Below are 16,595 nucleotides of genomic sequence, written 5' to 3' on the forward strand. Positions count from 1 at the left end.
TAACAATCAGACATTTAGGAACAGGTTATTTTGTATTTATTTGTTCACAACTGCTCAAATCTTGCTACTTCTGAAGAAATAAAAAAAGTTTACTTACAAATCAAATTATAACAAGTGCAACCACAAGTAGATAGCTACAGTATAAAAAAATATGCAGTATTTCCAGACACTGCTTCAACTGAACATTAGGATCTTAATAATTCTCCCCTACAATTCCCACTAGCAAACACACTTCCGTGTTTGTAACACCCAGCTGAGACAATCTGACAAGGGACTTGTCTTTACGTAGAAACTGGGAGCCTTCCAATTCACAATGATAGTCCAAAGGTTTTGCAACAAGTGCTAAAAAATACCTTCTTAGCTATGTAGCTTGTGAAGGTGATACCATATGATCAAAGTAATTTTCTTCTATGTACTGGAGCAGGGAGGCAACAGAGATTAACTCACCAGTAGGAAGCCTAAAACACGATGCAAAATGCTCCCCAGCTGAGTACTGACATCTAAGAGGGAGAAAAACAAGTTCTAATGTATTCAGATGAATTCAAATACACTCTAACATATTTAAAAATGTAGATCAAATGACCAGCGTTCAGAAAATATTTACTAATTTTATGTGGTGGTTTCAGGACTCACAATATCAGAAGGTTTTCTGACAATTCATAGACAGAATATTCTCATCTCAGCTCTTAACAATGCAGAGCTTCACGTTTATTTGAAGAAAAAAAAGTAATAAGAACTTGTGCCTTGCACATCACATGTCATTCTCTTCCTGCTCATGGAAAGACACAAAAATGAAAGTCGACTGCTCTTTCACACCAATAAACACACATTCAAACTTCTCTCCAAAAACACGAAACTTCTCACACACTGATCGTTTCCTCCAATGATTTGCACCCCCAAAGTCTTCGAAGACAGCCCAATGCCATTATCCATCTTGTTGCTGAATGAAAGGATTTGGAATCGCTTCCATTCCATCCTGTGGGCAAATGAGAACCACAGAAGTCCCTCTGCAGACCACCAGTCCCAGCTGACGCGTGTCTTCTGTTAATTTGTATTGATCATCTGGGTCTGAAAAGCAGAGATCTCTAGTTACAATGGAAACTTAAGGAAGATGACATAATAAATTCTGTCAACTGAAAAAAAAAAAAAAAGCACAATCTTTCCAGACTTCTCAGCATTGTTTTATTGAGCACAGACTATTAAAAATGATGCAGTAATAATATCTGATAACTTTAGCACATTAGATTCATTAGTTTTCAAAGCAGAACTTGCTACAGAGTGACAAAGTACTCTACTTTGTATGCAAAGCAGAACATGCATCTTTTAAAGAACTCAAAGGCCTTTTCATTCATCCTAATCAAAAGCACAGATAAAAATGACAAAAAAGAGTGTGTGTGTGGGGGGGGGGGGGGGAATGAAATCAATCCTGATCCTATTTCAAATGACACCATGGGCAAACACTTGGGGTCAGTGCAAAACAGAAGACCCTGAATTCAAAGTGCAGTAACCAGAAATCTTTTGGTTGTCTATTCCTAGACCAAACCAGAAGAGGCTGTGCACGGAAACAGACAAACAACACAGCAAGAGCCAATTCTACGTTCCTTCAGCTGTTGATATATTCAAATATAGAGACCTATCAGAGCAGGACCAAAGGAGGCCACAAATACAACCTGAGGTCTGGAGAACCTCTCCAACAAAGAAAGGCTGGGGAAGATTTGTGTCGTTCAGCCTGGAGAAGGCTCCAGGGAGACCTTATAGCAGCCTTCCAGTACCTAAAGGGGACATATAGAAAAGGTACTGAGGCACTCTGACAAGGAGTACAGTGATAGGGCAAGTGGTATGAATTTTAAGTTAAAAGACAGTGGATTAGTTATTAAGAAAAAAATCTTTACTGTGAATGCGATATTGCACAGGTACAGACTACCCCAGAAGCTTTGGATGTATTCAAAGACAACTGGGTGAGGTTTTGGGCAGCTTGATCTAGTGGAAGGGTTGGAAATCTGTGATCCTCAAAGGTCCCTTCCAACGTAAATCATTTTATGACTCTACCCTGCACAAAGTGAGTGCAGCCTCACTTTGACTACTGCATGCAGGTTTGGACACAGCAGTTTAAGAACATAACTATTAGAAAGCATCCAAAGGATAGCTACAAAGATGGTGAACAGTCTGGAAGGTAAGATGTATGAGGAGTGGCTGAGGGCCCTGGGTTTATTCAGTCCAAAGCAGAGGAGGCTGAGGGGAGGCCTCATGGCAGCTGCAGTTCCTCACAGAGAGCAGAGGGGCAGTGCTGCTCTCTGGGGAAGCAACAGAGCCCAAGGGAAGAACAGAGGAGGATCGGGAGCATCAGGATTGCAGAGGGCATGAAAGAGCTCCCTAAGGCAGTGGGCACAGCCCCAGGCTGTTCAAGGAGTCTTTGAACAACACTCTCAGACACAGAGTTTTGATTTTGGGTAGTGCCGTGTGGAACCAGGAATTGGCCTTGATGGTCCTTGTGGGTCACTTCCAACTGCAAATACTCTATGATTTTATGGAAAAAAATATATATATATCACAGCTTTATTAGCTCAAAGAAGCTACAGAAGGCTTCAGTTCCATGGAAATGCAAAGAATGCACTTACAGTAGAGTTTATGAGACAGTAAGATACTAACTTTTCCTGAAATGCTTTTCACGCTCTGCACAAAACTGTCATCTCTCCAGCAGTACACAGAAAGTAAAAGCCAACTGCTTTATCTGAAGGGAATGATTTCATTCAAACTTAAAAGAACAGGAGTACCAAATAAGTTGCACAGGAACTCAAGCAAAGACTAACAAGAAGGCCTTGAAGATGATCAGATGGCTGGAGCACATCCCTTACAGGGGCAGACTGTGAGCTGGTGCTTTTCAGCCTGGAGAATGCAAGGCTCCAGGGGCACCTTGGAGTGGCTTTCCAGTACCTGAAGGGGCCTACAAGAAAGCTACCCTACAGGGGAAGGACTTCTTATAAGGGCATGACAAAGGGAAATGGCTTTAAACTGGAAGAGGGTAGATTTAGACTAGATATTGGGAAGAAATTCTTTACTATGAGGGTGGTGAGGCTGATACAAACTGCCCAGAGAGGTTGTGGATGCTCCCACCCCAGAAGCATTTAAGGCCAGGCTGGATGGGGTTGTGAACAACCTGGTCTAGAGATGTCCCTGCCTAAGGCGAGGGGCCGGAACTAGATGATGTCTAAGGCTCCTTCCAACCCAAACCATACTATGATAAGTTTTACCATGTTTTCTGTGGTACAACATTCTTACTTGGTTTTTCTTACCCCTTTCTTTATGCTTAGCTGCTGTGTACAAGTCTGAGTTCAGATATGTCAATGTACAGATTCTGGCTATTCATTCACAGAGCTGTCAGTTTTCTGTTAAGCCAATTGCTCTTGGGGATATGGGATAAGGAAAAGCTGACTTACACAGACTGTGTATTACTTACCTCGCATATATTCAATGGTACCATCAAGCACAAGGTTCAGTAGGGGGTCAAATCCTTTCAAGACACCACTTGCTATTAAAGACCACATACAACAGAATGATTAGAGATCAAAACCAGAAACAGAGCAATACAGAACCATGCACAGGACACCCTCAACTCTCCAGTTCTGTTCTCTCCTTTGAGCAAGGTTATCAGACAACTAACAGTGACATTAAACAGTGCCCTCTATCAAAATGCAAATGCACAAGAACCCAAACTGTCTCAACTGAAGCTTCATTTTTTTTTTTAAATCAGTTCCAGAAGCATGGATGCCTTAAAGAAAATTTAGAGCTTTCTGTCAATTTCACATGCTTTTCAAGAATACCTCAACATAGCAAATAAGCAAATACTACAAATAAAAAGTTCCCTACAGAAGAGGAAAGACAAACTAAGACAAGTGCTTTCCTTAGACAAACATAGCGCAGACAGATAATTGGAAGAAGGATCTTCTTAGCTTTATAGGAATGTACTACAGGTAGCCAATGGCATTAGTTTAAATCAGAACACAATTCTTCAAGACTAGACAGTAAATAAACTGCAGGGCTACACAGAATGAGTTCTTGTATTGAAAAAAAACCAATTACTACCATTAGCATTACTACCATCACTACCAGCTCAAATCAAGGAAGAGACTCTTACAGTCCTAGCCACTACATATAGATCACACAGGTAATTAACACAATTTTTCTGAGAAGAAAATCTAAACCAACCGATGCAGTGGAATTGTCAATCACAGAAGAACTAGAATAAAATAAAATATAAAACTATCCCACACTTAACAGCATGCATACAAGTAACTTTGAAGATTTGTAAGCATCAAGGCCCACTGGAGCTGTAAATAAGATTTTAAAGACAAACTGAGTTGGTTTTGCAAAGCTCCCACACAGCATGCTGTTAACCTTCAGATGAAGGAATGGTCTGCAGGTGGCACTGCCAGCACTCTGGGATGGTCAGATGTAGGTATGACAAAGGAGAGGAAACGTAACAGCCCCAAAAGCAATGAAAATAGATGCTGAAATATGTTAAAACAGAATAAGAACTAAAGGAACATATAGTTAAGAGACAAGAAGGAAGACAAGTGTATGAACTGTAACGTCTTTCTTTGCTGCTTTCAGTGCACCTTTGCAAAGTCTGGAAAACAAAACGAGGAAATTCAAGACAGCAAACAGAAGATGAAAGAAAGGCACATAGATGAAGTGCTCATAAAATTGAAGCACTCATAAAATTGAAACAAGGGGATTCATGGAAACATGGAGGGAAGTTTCCCACCAAGAAACAGCAAACTGCAAGGAACAGAAGCACCCATCAGCCACCACCCTGCCTCAAAAGACAGTGAGGTGACCACAGAAGAGATGGAAGCACACACACAGAGCTGCTCGCTACAGCCGCACAGAGCCCAGCCCAGGTCTTCTGCCTGCTCACCTTCTCTTCCACCCTGGAACTTCACCCGGATCGTTTTGTCGATATATTTGGAGAGATCTAAAATGCTCTCTTTTTTCTTTTTCTCCTTATCCTGAAGATGAGAAACAAAGACAACATGAATTCAAAGCGAAGCCTGCCAGACCTCACCGCATCTCCTCCTTCATTACATACATCACAGCGCTTCTATATCTTTTCCTCTCTCCCACAACCCTGCTTGCGACGCTGCTAGAGAAATCATCCCCAGAGCAAAGCCAGGCACGAAGGAGCGGCCGCCGAGCACGGCAGCAGAGCTGCAGGGCAGAGCAGGGCCGCTCACACCACGCCAGCGCCCCAGGACCACCCAGCAGAACCACAGCACCAACCCAGAGCTCTCTCAGCTCATAAGGAGCCCTTAACGAGAACAAGCCCGGCACCCACCACCGCCCCCTCCTCACCGCCATCTTGCCCGCACCACCACCGCCCCCTCCTCACCGCCATCTTGCCCGCACCACCACCGCCCCCTCCTCACCGCCATCTTGCCCGCACCACCACCGCCCCCTCCGACGTTCGCCATTTCATTTACCGCCACCAGAAGTGACGTTTCACGTCGACGCAAGTCATTGGCTCCCTGAGGACAGCCAAGGTGGCACTTCCGGTACTTGATTTCCGGGGCGGAACTTCCGGGGCGGTTGCTGGGATACCCGGTGCGGAAGGGGCCCGGCCCGGTCAGAAACAAAAGCGGGCGGCGGCGCGGTGGACCCGGTATGGCGGCGCGGTGGGCTCAGCTCCTGCTGCTCCCTCTGCTTTCGTTGCCGCAGGTGAGCGGCTGTGCCGGCTTTGGAAGCGCCCTGGGTTCTGTGCCGGAGCCGCCTTCGGGGGTTGGAGGCAGTAGTTCGGTGCTGGCCCCGTAGCCCTGGCTGGAGCTGTGGTGCGGGTGGGCCCGGCCCCGCTCGGTCGGAAGGTGGTCCCATATTGGGGCTTTAACAATGCGGAGAGGGGGCTGCCGGCAGCAGTGAGATGGTGAGCCGCTCACAGGGTTGGAATGGCCGATCTCTAGCGTTCTGCTGGAGAGAAGGCGGCGGCACCGTTCATACTCCACGCTGCACCCCGCCGCTGTTCGTTGGTGTTGTGCCTATCGCGGTTTCTCAGTGCTCCCACGTTGGTCTTCTTTGTTCTGTTTTTATTGACGTAGCCATTATATTTCTTAAAAACTGGTTAAATTGTCTAGCCAGCAGGCTCCTCCGGGTTAGTCCTTAAGGAAGAGCATCCCGACCAGGGGATGAGGCTCCCAGCTGGGCATTTAGCTTTGGGGTCAGACTGGCTGATAAACCCCCTCTGAGAAACTGGCTGGTGTGAAGCAAAGGTGGTTGCTGCTGAACCCACAGTGTGACTGTTACATTCTCCTTCTGTGGTGTGAGAGTGGTGAGGCACTGGAACTGCTGCCCAGAGAGTGGTGGTTGCCCGAGGCAATGTGGGGGGGCCCTGAGTAGCCTGATCTGGTGGGGGACAGTCAGCCCTCTGAGGGTTGGAACTCTATGATCTTTAAGGTCCATTCCAACCTAAGCTTTTCTATGATACTACTGAAAAGCTCTGTGGAGTGAGCTTTCATAGGTCTAATGAACGCTTGTGACAATCCAGGCAAGGACAGAACTCTGTATGGTGGCATGGTATGTAGCTTTTGTATTTTAAATTCTGCTCTTGTGCATTCTGAAAATTTCATTAAAACATCTTAACTGCTTTTTAGGTACTCTGTAGAGTAGTATGTCTTCTTGGGTCATTAGTGTAGTATCTGAAAACAGTAGCCCAACTTCTCCCTTCCTTACCTGCCATCTCACTGCACTCTTGCCAGTGATCCTCAGTTATAGACTGAGCCGACTGCCATTTAACTAATGTTTTTCTTATGTGTACATCATCTGCTTCATTCCTCATTCTCCACTTGCCTGGTGCATTTTGTAGCTTCTAGTAATGCTTCAAGTGGACTGCCAGCATGTCATCAACAAATTAATGAAGTATTAGAATGGTTTGAGGTCTGGCATGGAGGTCGTCATCAGCTTTGAAAAGGTGACTGCATCAGTGTGGAAGGCCAATGAGAGCGTCTTCTGCTTGAGAACTGATTTTCAGGTCTTGAATTTGGAGGTCTTGGCTTCAGCTTCATCTACTGCAGCATGCTGCCTTTCTGTAAGCAACTTGCTTAGTGAGTTTGTGCAGCAGGATAGCTCCATAACACATTTGAGCAAGCTTTGAACAGCTTGGCTGGGGTTCTGCATTGGTTCTGCTGCAACACCGAGAAGATAACTTGCTGTAAGCTGCTGGTACTTTCCTTATACCCCAGCTAGTTTGTTTAAAACTTGCATGAATAACTCTGATATTTGCAGTGCTTTTACATCTCTCATTTGCTTGTATGATTATGATCTTATGATGTATGATGTCTGTCATCCTCAGCTTGAGGTAAGGAAGAGTGCAGTCATGTACTTGCGCTACAGTGATAAGAGAACCAGTGACTGACAAATGGGGTTATTTCAGAATGAAGGTAACACCTCCCACAATGATTGTGTGTGTTTATCTTCAGTGGCTTACTCTTGCATTGGTAGTTTTTTGTCCATGTCTTTCCCCCTGGGAGATAAGATAATTTGGGAGTGTTTTCTTTTCTCAGGGAGAGGGTAAGGACACTGGAAGATGTGTCCAGGTTCGTTCCTTGTATTCTGATTTATAGTGGGTAAGGGAGCAGCTTGGCTAATAAAGCATGACTCTCTCAAATCTAGACACTCATCTGGGAATTCCTGAAGAAGGGTTCAATCTTTAAAGTCCAAGTGCACCAGTACAGTTTCCCTTAGATCATGCTCTGGGATCAGAGTTCCCATTTTTCATACAACTTCTTTCTTATTCTCACTATTCCTTCATTGCATTGGTGTTCTCCTGTAACAAAAGCAGGTATGAGTGAGCCTTTGATCAATGAGGAATATAGTAAGGGATATGAGATCTTGCTGCTGTTCACTATACTAATTTTCAGGTTTTGTACTTAAAATAAGTGGTTGATTATGTGGATCCATAGAGTTTAAAAGGTTGTCTGAAGTTCTGGATTAAAGTGGTTGTTGGCAATTTAGTCACGAGGAGTTGTCACATTGAGTATGAAGCTCTCCTCTCATAGTGCAGTGCTTGTTGAATCAGTGCTTTCTTTGTCTGCAAGTTTACTGTCTGCTATTTTCGGTCTTCAAGCTGATCCATGCAGTTTGTGGGTGAGAATGTACTCCAATTCTTAAGAATTCTATTCCATATCTTGTGTAATGTCTACTGTAAGAGTGGATGCGGCTCATGCCTTATTAAGGAGCTGTGCTCCTGAAATAGAGCACAGTCTGACAAATCTCTTTAAGATCAGCTTCATAGGTTCTCCTTAACTTCAGAATATAACTGCAGTATATTCCAATAAGAAAAAGGTGATCTGTTTTCGATTTGATGAATTTGTTGAAGAAAGTAGGTGGTAACAAAAAAGACCAATGGCAACTTGGCAATTAATTCTGTGCTGGTTTTCTTTGTTTCTATACCACTCAGCTGCTAAAGTTGTGGATATGTCAGTCCTTGGGGTTCCTTACAGAGCAGGAGATGTTTTTCAGTTGTGACTAAGGAACACTTCGTTCTCTCTGTATATTTATACAGACCAAATAATCCTGATGATGCAACTATGAACTGGTGTTCCTAAGCCAAGTACAAAGTGCTAATTTGCTTTTTCTGTGCCATGGTGTGGTTATCGCTTGCCTAATTTATGCTGGAAGTTGCGCTGAGGATAAAATTTGTCACTTCCACAAAAGTTTTTAGAGGTTGGTTGGTTGTTTAGCTTGTATTATTTTAGTAGTTGAGCTCCTCAGCCTGTTGTGTTGGCTGAGCTGAGATGGCTGTGAATTCGGAGGGGTTGTGTATAAGTGAAAAAGCACTATCTATATCTTCTCCTACAGGTACTGCCTTACAAACTTATAATCCTAATGTGTAAGACAACTTCTCTGTACATCCAGACTTCTGTGACCTCATAGTGTAATGAATTGCCTCTTTTAGTGTTAGCTTATGCTTTCATTATGGAAGGTACTGACTTAAAGTTCAGTCTCCATCTTCATGCCTTGCTTCCTTGTGCGAAAGAACCAAAAACTTGGGTACCTGTGTGTGAACAGGACAGAGAGGAACAAACAGTAAGAATGAGCCACTAGATTGGCTCAGTTCCTCATGTTGCACTTTCTTGAAGTTCAGTGAACTGAGTTCCGCCTCCCTACCTTCTTCAGTCATTTAACTCAAGTGTTTTTCAGGCCATACGTACTGTAAGAGGCAAGAATTGTAAAAGAACTTTAAGAGCTGCTGTTTTTTCCTTCAGTGTTTGGAGCAGGCTGGGCTTGAGGTCTGAACTCTTGGAAGAGAGTCCTTAGGAGGGTTGTGGGAAGGTTGTATAGGATCTGCATAGGAGAGTGATTTCTCACAGGTTGGTCTAGGATATGGTGTGATTTCTGGAAACTAAGAACCATAACAAGTGTTCCTGCTGTCCCAGTGCATCAGCTGTCCTGCCTTATTTTTGCATCTGATACCTAGTGATATAAACAAAGTGAAAGCTGAGGGCATCAGAGCCCTTCAGTACAGAAAAAGAGAATCTAATGCATGTGACTCTTCTGAGGTGAGAGAAAATAACAAGCTTGAAGTAGTTGTTAACAGACTTCAGAGCTATGCTTTGATGCAAGTGATAATTGCATTGTAAGAATGTTAATCTGTGTTCATTTTTGTCCTCCATGGACCATGTGCAATTCCCTACACCCTCTTCTACTTTTAGCCCTGCTCATATGCCATTTAATTCCTCTCATCCTTGATTTTACTTAGCTTTTGGCACATGAGTGCACAGCTTTCTAAAACGTTCTGAGCATGTCACTTTAGGAACCTTTAACTCCAATATTTCTTTGAAGAACATTCATTGAGCTGTTCAGAAAGCATAATTGCTTTCTGTGTGTGCTGCTTGGGGATTATTACTGAGTTTCTACTCAGTACTGAGTTACTACTGAGTAATGCTTATCTAAATGGAAATGTAGCAACCCATACTATACTTATTCTTTCATTTTAGAGGCGTGTAGTTTCTCTCTTATAAAAATCAAGACTTCAGCTGTACAAGTTAATGGCTTTTCAGATGCATAAAGCCGTTCTACTGCGGGTAGCTTGCTCCTGCAGAACTGCCTGAAACTCTTGGAGGCATCTGTATGTATAATATTCAGAACAGAGCTGCCCTGGTTTCAACTGAGATTAGGGTTAATTTTCTTTATAGGGGCTGTATGGTGGTGTGTTACTGTGCAGGGCATTGTATAAAGGATGTTTCAGCTTCTTGTATCCTCTTGCCTGTGAGGAGCTTGGGGGAGTGTGTGTGTGTGCGCGCAGGGATGAGGAGCTGGGAGGGGACAGAGCTAGGACAGCAGACCCAAACCAGCCAAAGGAACATCCCATACCACATGACTGCATGCTGAACAAGAAACCTGGGAGGGGGGAGGTCTGCTGCTGCTCAAGGCCTAGTTGAGCACTGGTTGGCTGGTGGTAAGCAGCTTTGTTGTGTATCACTCAGTTAGTGTATTCCTTTATTTCCCTTCCTTCTCTGTCCTGGTGAACTATTTTTATTTCAACATGAGTTTTGTCTTTTTTTTTTTTCCTCCATTCCACTGTGGGATGTGTGAGCTGTGTGATGCTGGGCTGCCTGCTGGATTAAACTACGGCAGCCCTTAAACCCAATCAGATTTGGGAGCAATAAGAAGGAAACACTTCTGGTCTGGTCTCTTCTCAGCCCCCTCCACAGAGCTGGAACTCAATGATCTTTAAGATCCCTTCCAGCCTATGATAAAATCAGAGGGATGTTCAACTTTGTTTTGGTGAAACTGATGCATCAGTCTCATTTGATGGCAGTAAAAGGAGTTTTCAAGGTGTTCATTGGAGATCTATGAAATTTTACTGTCCTTGTGCATCATCCCTGAAAGCAGTTGTCTGCAGATATTTACATCATTGCTTTTTGGCAGTTTGTATAAGGCATCATTGTGAAGGGAGGGATATCTTTCTCTGTAAGAGAGGTCAGAGATGTGATTGTATTTTTGAGTTGAGTATTTAATTTCAACTTTGTGCATTCCATTTGAAAATTTGCAGGTAATTATGTGAAATGAAAATGAACTGGAAATGGAGCCACAATTACACCCCAAAACTGTGGGTTTTTTTTTTTGCGATCTTGAAACCTATTACATTTCTTTATCACACTTAGAAAAGAGAGAAGGAATCAGGCAGAAGCACTTGCACCAGGGCCCTTTTGCTGCAGGAGCTGTAAGATATACTTGGTTTAGATGTTGTACTAAGGGACATGATATAATAGGGAATTATTGATGGTTGGACTGATGGTCTTGGAGGTCTTTTCCAACTGTGGTGATTTTGTGATTCACTTCTCCCTCAATTTTTGAGAACAAAGAGCATTTATAAGCTATTTTGTTCAGTTAATGTGGAAATTAAGTCTCTACTAGCATATGTAAAACTTCCATCTCTGTAGTTAGTGGTAGGAAAGTTGCACATACTTCCACAGTTTTTCTTCCTGGCATCTGGTTGCCTGATGTTTACCTCCTGGGACTTGATGTACAAGTAGAAAACTACATCACCTCCACAAAAATACTTGTGCAGGTTCTATATAAGTTCTTGTAGTTAGCATTTGTTTAGCTTCCTGGTTAGACAATGGGAATATATCTGGTGCTCACAAGGGGGAAAAAAAGAAGGGAACAAAAGAACAGTTTGTTGTGAAGAATAAAAAGGTAGGCGAAGATTCCACAGTAAGGAAGTGGGTTTTTTCTTCTCACTGTACTGGATACTTCCAAACAACTGTATTTAGGTAATTCTGTTGGTTTGTATTCAACTATGCTAGCCCCTAACTCTGAATTTTGATGGAAAATGACTTGATACACTCTGACATAACCAAAATAATAGAGAATCTGTTGTCCTACACTGCTTTGCAGGAATGGGAAGCTGAAAACATCTCTATTAAGTGGAACATGTAGCGGTTGGAACACTTCTCTGTACAGACAGACTGTAATAGTTAAATATGTCGTAATTGAGAATGTGCTTAACCTGGTATTTTCACTGCATGCTGCCATGTTTACTCTTCTCTGTACTCCTTCTGCAGATAATGAAACTTTGTAAAATCTTTTTTTTTCTTAGGTAAGAAGCAGGCTAATCAGCAGTAAGTTAAGCCCATTACTTCTGTATTATATAATTCAAACATGTATTGAATAAGGCTCTATTGAATGCTTGTTGTTTTCAGGTGTACTGCGAGTATGGAATGGTCCATGTCCTTTCAGAGAAAGGGAGCAGCAAAGGCAAGGACTACTGTATCCTCTTCAACTCCCAGTGGGCCCATCTGCCACATGATCTGGGTAAAGCTGTAAGTACCAAGTTAAGCAACTAAAAGAATGTACTTAAAATTGCCCTTGTTGTAGGGGAAAGTTCTAATTTGTATCTTAGTAGAATCTGAAGCTTGCTCTACTCAGAAAATATTTTCTATCTGTTGCAGTCTCCATAGAAAGGAGTATCACCATTATAGCACTGCCTAAGCAACTATTTCAGGTTCACAACAAAAAATCTTTCTTCTGCACATAGTGATTAAATAAATGAGAATAGAGCGCAACTGTGTTTGGAAAGGAGTTCTTGTATGTCAGTATGGTACAAAAAAGATACAGGTCCTTCCTGATACCTTGATGACCTCTAGTGCTTTCTTATTAGTTCATTCTTTTCTTAAATTTAGGTATAAGCAATTATGAGCTGTGTCAACTTGTTTTTGTTATCTGAGGCTCTATGAACTGACAACTGACTCATTTTTTTTTTTTTTCCACTCTTCTGTGAGAGAATTGAAGAGGACAAAGACACCAGTAGCAGGAACTTGCTCCCTAACAGATGAGAGGAATAGCTAGAATGTGAGGAGGAGAAAACTATCACCTTGCTTCTTTGACCTCTTTATTATGTGGAGTTTTTGTGTCTGATCTATATTCCTAGAAGATGCAATTTTGCAGAGATTAATTATACATTAGTCAGTTATTCAGACTGTGTAAACAAGATGACTGAGTTGAGGGAGTCCTTTGTAAGAAGGATTGTATTTCTGTAAGCTAAAAGTATATATTTACAGCTCACACTTATGGGCTTGTTTAGGTGGCTTTAGTAAAAAGCGTACTCAAATCAAAGCAGGAAGGAACCTGGGGAGGTTTTCTGGTCCAGCTTTGAAAGCAAGGCCTTAGATTAGGTTGCCCAAGGCTCTGTTCATGCTAAACTTGTGCTTGTGAAAGGGCAAGACATTAAATATCAAAGTCTTGAATTTATGAACTATTGAGGGATCTTTTAAGATCTGAGAGGCTTTTGCTATTATGCCCTTTACACTTCACTTTTACCAGTAAAGTTGCCTCTTAGGCAGTGATTCTATCCATTTATAATAGCACCACACCTTCTAAGAAGATAACTTGGAATATACATGACATCTGGCCAAAATCCATGTAATCATACCATAAATCCAAAGAGAAATACCTGGGTCACAACAACCTCTGCTATCATTACAAGCTGGGGGATGAAGGGATTGAATACAGCACTGCCAGGAAGGACTTGTATGTAGTGGTGGGTGGCTGCTGGATATGAGTCAGCAATGTGCCCTCACTGCCCAGAAAGCCAGTGGTATCCTGGGCTGCATCCAAAGCAGTGTGGCCAGCAGGGTGAGAGAGGTCATCCTGTTTCTCTGCTCTGTACTGGTGAGACCTCACCTGGAGTAGTGCATCAAGTTGTGGAGTCATCAGTAAAGGAGAGATGTAGAGCTGTTGGAGCACATCCAGAGGAAGGCCACAAAAATGATCCATGGGATGGGGCAACCTCCCTGTGAGGGGAAAGCTGGAGCTGTGCAGTCTGGAAAAGAGAAGGCTCTTGGGGAAACCTGAGAAGTGGTCTTTCTGTTTCTAAAGTGGGGCTGTAAGAAAGAAGGGGATGGACTTCTTAGCAGGGATTTTGTGATAGGACGGAGGGAAATGGTTTCAAACTTTAAGAGGAGAATTCTAGATTGGATATAAGGAAAAAATGTTTGTTTGTTTGTTTTTAAACAATAAGGTTGTTGGAGGCACTGGCACAGGTTGCTTATGTGAGGTGGTGGATGCCCCATCTCTGGAGACATTCAAGGTCAGGTTGGATAGCATTCTGATGAAACTGATAGCACCAGATGAAGTTTTATATGTTCCTGTTCTTTGCAGAGGAGTTGGACTAGATGACCTTTAAGGGTCCCTTCCAACTCAAACAAGTCTATAATTCTATGAATTAATTCTTTGCAGCAGTCAGGTCAAGAGTAAGTTTGTGCCTGGACTACATCGTTTCAGTGGCAGAGGTGGGAGTCCAGTGTACAGAAAATTCATATACTGCATAAAGCTGGTTTGAGACTTAGGGTCTTGTTCAGCTGGATCCAGACAGACTGCCCTAGGAGTTACTCTAAGATTTGTGATATTTGGAGCCTCCTGTAGCCATTTTGTTTCAACTATCTCATAAAAATTCATGGAGACACATTTCAGTATCTCAACATGAGCTAATATAGTTCAGAAAAGCTTATGCCGGATTGAAATAGATGTACTTCGTAGACCTGTCTTTTGTAGATTTTAATTTCTTTGGTATATTCTCTGCTAATCCTGATTTTCTTCCTTAGTGCTCCCTCAGCCTTTCTTCTCTTTCCATTCCAACTCCTCCTACCCTTGAGTACTCCAGCAAAACAATTTAATAAAAGAGGTGCTGCAGGCTGAGCTTCCTCTGTGTTTGTGTTCAGCTCTGATAGAGCTTGCTCTGCCCAGTATAGCCTCACCTCGAGCTCAGGAGTGGGACAGCCTCTTTCCTTTCCTGGTGGCAGTGCTGAGCTGGGTGCACCCCAGGGCACCGTCAGCCCTTTGGGGGTGCTTTTTCCCATGGTCTTTTTCCTTGCTCCTCTTGACAACTGGGACAACACTTTCTACCTTCCTGTTTGCTGGGACCCTTCCAAATTCTCAAGACTGTTGAAAAAATAATTGAGAGGTTTTGTGACAACATTAGCCAATTCTTTGAGTACCCTGGGATTGGTACCTATTAGTCCACATAGACTTGCATGCATCTAGCAAGTTCTGCACAAGTTTGAGGTTGTCTGGGAGTTTATGATATCCTCAATAATAATCCTCCAACTCACAGCTCCAGGATTCATCAATGGTGCTGAAAACAGGTATCTATGCCTTGTTTGTACCCCTATTTATAAAGTGACCAACTCATCAAGTAACAGGCCACTGTTGTCTCTGGTCCTACTTTTTCTGTTTGGTATTCCCAGCTTACTCATGGCAAACTGACTGTACCTATAAGGACATGGACACCTGGTTTAGATGAATCTCATAGCTCCTTGAAGAATCATCAGCATCATCCTCCTGGCTGGGTGGTCTATAGTAAACTTACAAAAAGACTCCCAGAGTCTCAAATGTGTCACTGCCAAGTGCAAGCACCTTACAGTGCAGCATCTTCATTACATACAACCTCTGTTTCACCTCCCCTCCCTGTAGAGAGGACAACACTACTGTTTCTCTGAGAATATTCTAAATTGAGTTTTAGATACCCCCCTGTGCTATTTGCTTTTGGTTAAAAATAAGTATATATTAAAAAATTTATTTCTTTTTAGTCACTCTTGCAACTGCAGGATCAGACAGCATCTGTTTTGTGTTCTCCTTCTGATGTACCTGATGGGGGGTTTAATAATCGAATCCCCATGGTGATGCGAGGGAACTGCACCTTCTATGAGAAAGTGAGGCTTGCTCAGATAAATGGAGCTCGTGGGCTGCTGATTGTTAGCAGAGAGAGACTGGTAAGTCTATTTTTGTCTTTCTGTATTACTGATGCTATAATGTTAGATACTGGCTTATTTTCAGTGATTGTTGCAGGTATTTGATTTTCCTTTTTAAGTGCACATATTATTTAATTTTTATACGTTTCTACATTGCCCAGCTGTGAGTGGAAAACAATACAGATGAATTAAATAAATTAGAGGGTATGCTTACTTGAGTAGGCAGAATGCTGCACACAGCCTCTGTAAAATCCAAATCAAGGGCTCAGAATTATCTTTACGTTATATAATATACTGCAATCAAAGAAGGAAGGGCTAACTGAATACCTTCAGTGGGCTATAGAGCACAAGATTCAGTTGGAGCACCAGTGTATGTTTTGTAAAATGAATGTTTTATTAGTGTAGTCAATACTAAAGAGATGTGTTAAGTGTAAAAGATACTGCTTGAAGTTTGGTTATTGCATTTTGCTGTTGCAGTTGTTAGTTATGCTTTACTGGAAGCAGGAATATCTCTTAAATTTTGTTACTGCTGTCATTGCAAGTTAAACTGCAAAAACAGGTTTGATTGTAGGCCACAGTTGTATAATGAATAGCACTTAGATTTTGGAGGGTTGTCCACTGCCTTCATAGCCTTCTTCTGTTGCAGATTTTTGGAAGATCATTGCCCAGTATCTTAATAAATAAAATTTGTTTTAAGCTGACTTCTAGTCGAATTTCTGAGCTGCCTCTTCAGGCCATGACATAGCAGGGCTGGTGCTGCCTGGGATGGGGCTTCTGCCTTGTACCGTGCATGTAATAGAGAAAGCAATCAGTTGTTCTTGAGCTGGGGCTTGATGGTACTTAGGCTGTGTG

General features: G+C 42.5%; 2 protein-coding genes across 6 annotated transcripts in view; one reads left to right on the top strand and one right to left on the bottom strand.

Annotated features, from left to right (window-relative positions):
- Positions 1-19: 19 nt before the first annotated feature.
- LSM7 (LSM7 homolog, U6 small nuclear RNA and mRNA degradation associated) lies at positions 20-5,522 on the bottom strand. Of its 2 annotated transcripts, none has more exons than XM_031610538.2 (4): positions 5,427-5,522; positions 4,919-5,009; positions 3,458-3,529; positions 20-1,068 (listed from the first exon to the last, which is right to left on the bottom strand). In XM_031610538.2, the coding sequence occupies exons 1-4, from the start codon at positions 5,469-5,471 to the stop codon at positions 926-928; spliced, it is 351 nt and encodes a 116-aa protein (XP_031466398.1). In that variant the 5' UTR covers positions 5,472-5,522; the 3' UTR covers positions 20-925. The 2 variants fall into 2 exon arrangements, with proteins under 2 accessions (XP_031466398.1, XP_089981944.1); XM_090125818.1 differs by lacking the exon at positions 5,427-5,522 and adding an exon at positions 5,353-5,400.
- A 44-nt stretch (positions 5,523-5,566) lies between these two features.
- SPPL2B (signal peptide peptidase like 2B) overlaps positions 5,567-16,595 on the top strand; it is a 34,164-nt gene continuing 23,135 nt past the window's right edge. For 3 of the 4 annotated variants that reach the window (XR_016460229.1, XM_031610535.2, XM_031610537.2), the window contains exons 1-3: positions 5,567-5,715; positions 12,198-12,317; positions 15,582-15,764. Coding sequence is in view for 3 of the 4 variants with exons in the window: in XM_031610535.2 (XP_031466395.1) it covers positions 5,662-5,715; positions 12,198-12,317; positions 15,582-15,764 (357 nt within the window). In the remaining variant the exon portion in view is untranslated. Of the gene's footprint in view, positions 5,716-5,794; positions 5,918-12,197; positions 12,318-15,581; positions 15,765-16,595 lie in introns of those variants that run through there. The other variant, XM_031610536.2, reaches the window with a different exon arrangement.

The sequence above is a fragment of the Phasianus colchicus genome, chromosome 28 (assembly GCF_987193195.1).
Source record: "Phasianus colchicus chromosome 28, bPhaCol1.hap1.1, whole genome shotgun sequence".
Lineage (NCBI taxonomy): Eukaryota > Metazoa > Chordata > Aves > Galliformes > Phasianidae > Phasianus > Phasianus colchicus.

Excerpts from the sequence above, each read along its gene's own strand:
- LSM7 (XM_031610538.2), bottom strand. The coding sequence starts at position 5,471 with ATGGCGAACGTCGGAGGGGGCGGTGGTGGTGCGGGCAAGATGGCG. Across the intron at positions 5,010-5,426 it reads GTGGTGCGGGCAAGATGGCG|GATAAGGAGAAAAAGAAAAA; the intron begins GTGAGGAGGGGG and ends TCTCATCTTCAG. Across the intron at positions 3,530-4,918 it reads GTTCCAGGGTGGAAGAGAAG|CAAGTGGTGTCTTGAAAGGA; the intron begins GTGAGCAGGCAG and ends GGTCTTTAATAG.